Source organism: Choristoneura fumiferana, chromosome 12, assembly GCF_025370935.1.
Source record: "Choristoneura fumiferana chromosome 12, NRCan_CFum_1, whole genome shotgun sequence".
Taxonomy (NCBI): Eukaryota; Metazoa; Arthropoda; class Insecta; order Lepidoptera; family Tortricidae; genus Choristoneura; species Choristoneura fumiferana.
The window spans coordinates 20,072,913-20,079,181 of NC_133483.1; the positions used below are offsets into that span (position 1 = coordinate 20,072,913).

At 39.5% G+C, this 6,269-nt stretch overlaps 1 protein-coding gene across 1 annotated transcript; it reads left to right on the forward strand.

Annotated features, from left to right (window-relative positions):
- Positions 1-3,220: 3,220 nt before the first annotated feature.
- Amnionless (amnion associated transmembrane protein) lies at positions 3,221-4,625 on the forward strand. The gene has a single exon (XM_074095950.1). The coding sequence runs from the start codon at positions 3,244-3,246 to the stop codon at positions 4,558-4,560; it is 1,317 nt and encodes a 438-aa protein (XP_073952051.1). The 5' UTR covers positions 3,221-3,243; the 3' UTR covers positions 4,561-4,625.
- The last annotated feature ends 1,644 nt before the right edge of the window (positions 4,626-6,269 follow it).

The following is a 6,269-nucleotide window of genomic DNA, read 5'->3' on the forward strand; positions in this document are numbered from 1 at the left end:
CAAGTTGTGAACACAACACAAGACACAGCAATACGAGTACAAATAGAGAACACGAAGGATAGTCAAATCATTGATAGAGCTAAATATAAGACAAAATAAAGATAGAAAGAAAATTGCAATTGCACCACAATTCACAACACCAGACACGACAATATTATTAAGAACTAATATATAACACGAAGGGATAATATGTGCCATTGCGGTTGTGAATCAGACACTCAGCATAGGTAATACTGAAGCGTTAAAAACACCCCAGCGCTGATTTTCAGCCAGCACCGTCGGTGACCTTCAGATACACTACACATAAAGACAAAGACTTCTGAAAATCTGAGGAAACATTATAATATACAGATTGTGTTTGTCTCAAAACCATTTTGAACTAGAACATAAACGTTAACCATTAAGCAGTACAATTCGCGGCGGTTATAAAACCAAAACACAGCCTCTAATACCAGCAAGCGTGTAAAAGCAATAACGCAATACAGCCTTGAAGCTTACTGCACCATTACGCGACCGAGCGTACGGTGCGTGCAGCTTCTAGTCACCTATCAGCTGTACAGGGGCCGCTGTTGTGACTAAAACCGCTGCAAACCCGATTTGACGCAGAATCAAATTTTTTGACACAAGTAATTTGAGATTGAGGGATAATCAAGACATTAGTTCGCCTTACTCTGTAGAAACCTGTTTAAAAACTGTTTCCTCCCTGGATAATTATACTACTTTCTTTAACTTTGAACTTTTTATCTATCCATTTCTGCCAAAGACCTTCGAAAAGTAGAAAAAAAGACTAGTTTTTGAATGCTGTACGATCGTAAACATTATCCGGTTGCTAAATTTAACGTATACCCTTACTCATATTATAAACTAGAGTTTAACCGGGGCTTCGTACGTGAAATTCTGGGATTTTACAAAATTCCCCAGGGAATTCCCAAAATTTATATCGTGGTCTTCATTGAGGTTGTGTTAAGAACAACTGTCCAAAATTTCAAGACTCTAAACACAGCGGTTGAAAAATTTTTTTTTATACGACAGCAAGGCAAACGAGCAAGTGGGTCTTCTGACGGTAATAGATCACCACCGCCCATAAACATCTGCAACACCAGGGGTATTGCAGATGCGTTGCCAACCTAGAGGCCTAAGATGGAATACCTCAAGTGCCAGTAATTTCACCGGCTGTCTTACTCTCCACGCCGAAACACAACAGTGCAAGCACTGCTGCTTCACGGCAGGATTAGCGAGCAAGATGGTGGTAGCAATCCGGGCGGACCTTGCACAAGGTCCTACCACCTGCAAATTTCAAGATTTTATCCCTATCCCGTGAGAATATCGGGATATTTATCCCGATACTATTTAGTAGCCTATGTGTTCTTCCAGAGGTCCAGCTACCTACCCACCAAATTTCATGACTCTAAGCCCAGCGGTTGTTATTTCGAGATTTTATCGCTATCCCGTGGGAATATCGGGATAAAAGTATCCTATGTTTCAAACCAAATTATAAACTGGAAGAGATCTCTTTTTAGGGATAAGCTCGCCTTTGTTATCCTCTCTGTCTATTTGTATTTTTATTTTTATGTGCAATAAAGAGTTTACATACATACATAAACTAATTTTTAAATTTCATCCAAATCCGTCCAGCCGTTTCAGCGTGAAGAAGTAACAAACATACTCACTCACAAACTTTCGCATTTATAATATTAGTAGGATGTGAAAGTGAATATGCTTGTTTGTTTGTTATACTTTCACGCCTAAAGTACCAAACCGATCGCGATGAAGTTTGAGACACGGGATGGTTTTTATCACAGTAAATCGCATATTTTCCACAGAGTCGCCGAAAACAGCTAATGATTCCTTAGTTTCAAATTAGTTTTGAACGCCATCCTCGTATGCATTGTCAGAACTAAGTTCTTTGGAACCTCGCAACTGAGACGCCACTAAGTAACGCCATCGAGTTTCCATCGGCGGTTGCTCCCACAAAACCTTTCCGTCCGTAGCTCTAAGGCTTCAACAATAAAATTTGCATAACTACGCTCCATAGCGTCTTATTAAATTTCCACCCTTCCCAAACTCATTAATGGTTTGCTCAAAACCGCGCCGCGGCTTTGCCCACATTTATCATAGTCCCACGCGTGGGGATGACTTTTATTGCCATCTCGAGAGGCTGGTAATCCCCCACAGCGATGCCTGGATTATGGGTAATCTTTTGTTTATACGTATTTTTTCTCGTAAAATGTTCAAGGCATATTTGTAGATGTTTTACGGGGAACCGTTTGAAGTGGACTTCTGCTGGACGGTTTGCTAATCCAAGCGGGAATTTAGAAGTATGCTGTTTAAGGTATAATAAATTTCAATTTCACGACATGTCATGATAAAGATGATTGTGATAATATCACGTACTAGTTTTACTTACCATAGCTTCGCTTATGTTGCAGAATTTATTATCCCTTGGGATTTTGCATACTTTGTCCTAATTTCTTTCCTTGCGTCATAAAGGTTATGCAAAATCTAATTATTACTTGGTTTTAGACTGGTCGTTTATGAGTCAGTTAGTCAGTCAGAATTTTTTGTATTTACTAAAAAAAACAAACAAACAAACAAACCTACTAATAATTAATCTTTTTCTGGTAGAGGCTAAATACAATAAAAAACGGAAGCAGCTTTCTGGTACCGCGATTTATAACATACGAGATAATTTACGAAATTATATAACTAACCTAACCAACAAAAAGTTTTTTTGTCACTTCAAAGACTTTGTCACTTCAAAGTTCAATATTTCGAAAACGGCGAAACCGATTTTAATGAAACATGTCTAAGAACCACCGCTAGAAAACCTGGTTTCAAATAAAAACAAACCGCATTCAAATCGGTCTACCCGATTAAAAGCTACGGTGCCACAGACAGACACACAGACATACAGACACACATAGCGGTTAAATTTATAACACCCCTCTTTTTGCATCAGTGGTTAAAAAAACTATTCATTACAATCCGCGTTTTTTGTTTCAAGTTACTTATTTTTTTTTTTTAGAAAACTACGAATATTTATTTGAAAAGTCATGCTAGCAATGTAACGAAAAATAAAGAGAACAGAAAACATTTGCACTGCACATTTCAATTTCGATTGGCTTTGTCATCATAAACAGACATCGATAATGAACGGCCAGACATGAAATCAGATGTATCGGATTACCGGCCCTCATATAATTGTCATTCGTTAGTCGAAATTGATTCGATCACGACGCGGTCATGCAAGCACTCATATTGTCAATTGTGTTAACTGTCGCGTCATCAGCTAAAGTGACATGGCTGCCGAACTCAAACTTCAACTCTCCAAAGAACTTTAAAGATGGAAAGTTACCTTGCTCCAAGCAAACTGTCATATTCCCTGAGAGAGTCCAAGGTGCCGTGAGGTTTCAATCTGATAATTTGGCCAAAGAACTCATTCTGCCAATTACAGGTGAGATGTTGTTGGAAGGAGCATTGTATCTAGGAGGCGTAGATTCTAAAGAAGAATGCGTGGAAGAAAACAAGTATTTCATCGATAAGACGGTAACTTCATGGGCTTATCCGGATGTGTGGGCGTCACCCAGATTTAATGAAGCTACTCCTGACGCAGAAAGAGTACCTTGCTCAGATGATTCAGTTGAATTCCCGAGTAACTCAGAGTTTTCGCTCTTCCTCCCTGAACTAACTCAACACATTCAGGAACTAAAAATAGGCAACCAATATTACGACACGGTAACCTTCAAAGACCGTGCTTTGGAAGAAAACACGGCACAGCAATTTTATCACAACAACCATCAAACGACTGGGGTCGTGGTAGAAGAAAACAAATGCAGATCGCAAGCTAATAGAGGATGTCCCTGCCAGGAGTTTACTCTTGAAATAAACTGTGAGTCCAAATACTGCGCGGTGCCAGCGTGCTCTCAACCCATCAAACCAATCGGTCATTGCTGCAAAGTCTGCGGTGGCGCTGTGTCCTTCGAAAGAGAACAAAGCTTCCACTACATGGAATTCAAAGAGTTCGTAGACAAAATCGTCGCTTCGTACAAAGACAGCAGTATAGTATATCATGTCGGTATAATTCCTCCTAACACAGTTCAAGTGGTCATTGTAGAGAAAGGGGAATATACTGGTTTGAGTACAGTAATAGCGAATGACATTGATGGACAATTGTCGCGGCATTGGTATCTCGGAGTAGAAGCACTGAAAGTAAGCGGCGCGCCGCTCTCTTCTTCTGGATCTGGTTTCAAGATTGCTTTATCTATGCTCTCCGCAGTTATTTTAGTTTTCGGAGGTGTTTACGCTTATTATTACAAGCTACCATCACCAAGGGAATTTTTGCCTTCTCTGCCGGCTTTTGGGCGAGGTTCAAGTGCTGGTCTTCTCTCAAGGTTTGACAGGAGGACAGAGAGCATAGTGTCATTGACGAGAAGGGATTCTACAGCGACAGTAGCTTCTGGTGCTGGATTCGCTACGGCTTTTAGGAATCCATTGTATGACTCAAAAAGGGGGCGTGTTAATGTGATGGATTCCGATGTCGATGATGATAAAAAGCAGTGAATATTATGAAAATAATAACGTACTATCACTAATATGAAAAGAAATATTAAACTTTCAAGAATAAAAACTTTAGTTTCTTACTCTACCCCTATTTACTTACCTGTTTTCCAAAAGTGTTCAAAATAATTACTTATGTGTTTGCGCTAACATAAACACAAGTTTTTTTTATTGTCACTTGCATATTCTTGGAGCTATGCCGGTGACTAGTTCTTTAGCGAATATCCGTATTTCCGTTTCTATCACGCAAGGAAACTCCGAACATAGCTCTCTTCATACCTCGTTACGTAACTCTGAACCTCTCCAAGAGGCCAACAGTCAAAGATCACGTCTTAGACCCATAAGTCATATCTGGTAACACACACTGGCTAAAGATTCTGATCCAAAATGAGAAGACATCACGAAGCTGCATATGGATCCTTTTATTATTTTATGTAAAGTACACCTACTTCGTGTAAACACATTTGGGGGCGTTCTGTTATAGATAAGACGATCCTCTAATGCTCTAATGCCTAATGCTCTAGTTGTATGTATGTCCAAGCAATGAATCACAGCGTAGAATTTCCATACACCGAGACATGTTCAGCCACATAAATCAAACTAAGTCTTATACAATGTGAAATATCTGATTTATATACGCTATTATTCATTTAACTCGCTTAAATTAGCCGATACGGATATAAATTTTCTTTGGATGGCCGTAGTTTCCAGTCGAAATATCTACGTTATAAAGTTAATTTAGCTCACTGCTGGCCATTTTATTATTTTCAGTTCTATTTGAAGGCCATTTCGAATATGCAAGTTAAATTCTGCTTTATAATTACGGATCAGATGGATTAGCATAATTGTGGACATGACTCCAACATTAATCTAAGTCTAATTTCAATATCCATACTAATATCCACCATCTTGCTCGCTAATCCTGCCGTGAAGCAGCATTGCTTGCACTGTTGTGTTTCGGCGTGGAGAGTAAGACAGCCGGTGAAATTACTGGCACTTGAGGTATCCATCTTAGGCCTCTAGGTTGGCAACGCATCTGCAATACCAGGGGTATTGCAGATGTTTATGGGCGGTGGTGATCTCTTACTATCAGGAGACTCACTTGCTCGTTTGTCAACCACTCGAATTAAAAATAAATAAAAATAATATTATAAATGCGAAAGTGTGTTTGTGTGTTTGTCCGTCTTTCACACCGTAACGGAGCGACGGATCGACGTGATTTTTGGCATAGAGATAGTTTATGGGCCCGAGAGTGACATAGGCTACTTTTTATCCCGGAAAAATGCACAGTTCCCGAGGGAACAGCGCGCGATAACCGAATACCACGCGGGCGGAGCCGCGGGCAAAAGCTAGTAAATTAATAAATATCACGGGACAATTCACACCAATTGACCTAGTCCCAAAGTAAGCTTAGCAAAGCTTGTGTTATGGGTATTAAGCAACGGATAAATATAATACGGTATTTGATTATTTTGTATATGTTTTATAAATTAAAACTACACAATGCCTGTTATCGAATAGAAAAACAATTTTTAAGCTACCTTTACAGATAACAAAGTTATAAAGGTTTGAAATTCAAGATTAGACAGAGAAAGACATACTGGCATGTGACTTCACACGCCAGTACCGCCATACTTGCTGTCATGTCCCTCTTGGCACGAGTCGTTAGTTTTCGGTTGCAAAATACGTCTCGATCGCGTTCGCGTTAAAAT

Bases quoted from the DNA above. Each gene is read 5' to 3' on its own strand.
- Amnionless (XM_074095950.1), top strand. From the start codon at position 3,244: ATGCAAGCACTCATATTGTCAATTGTGTTAACTGTCGCGTCATCAGCT.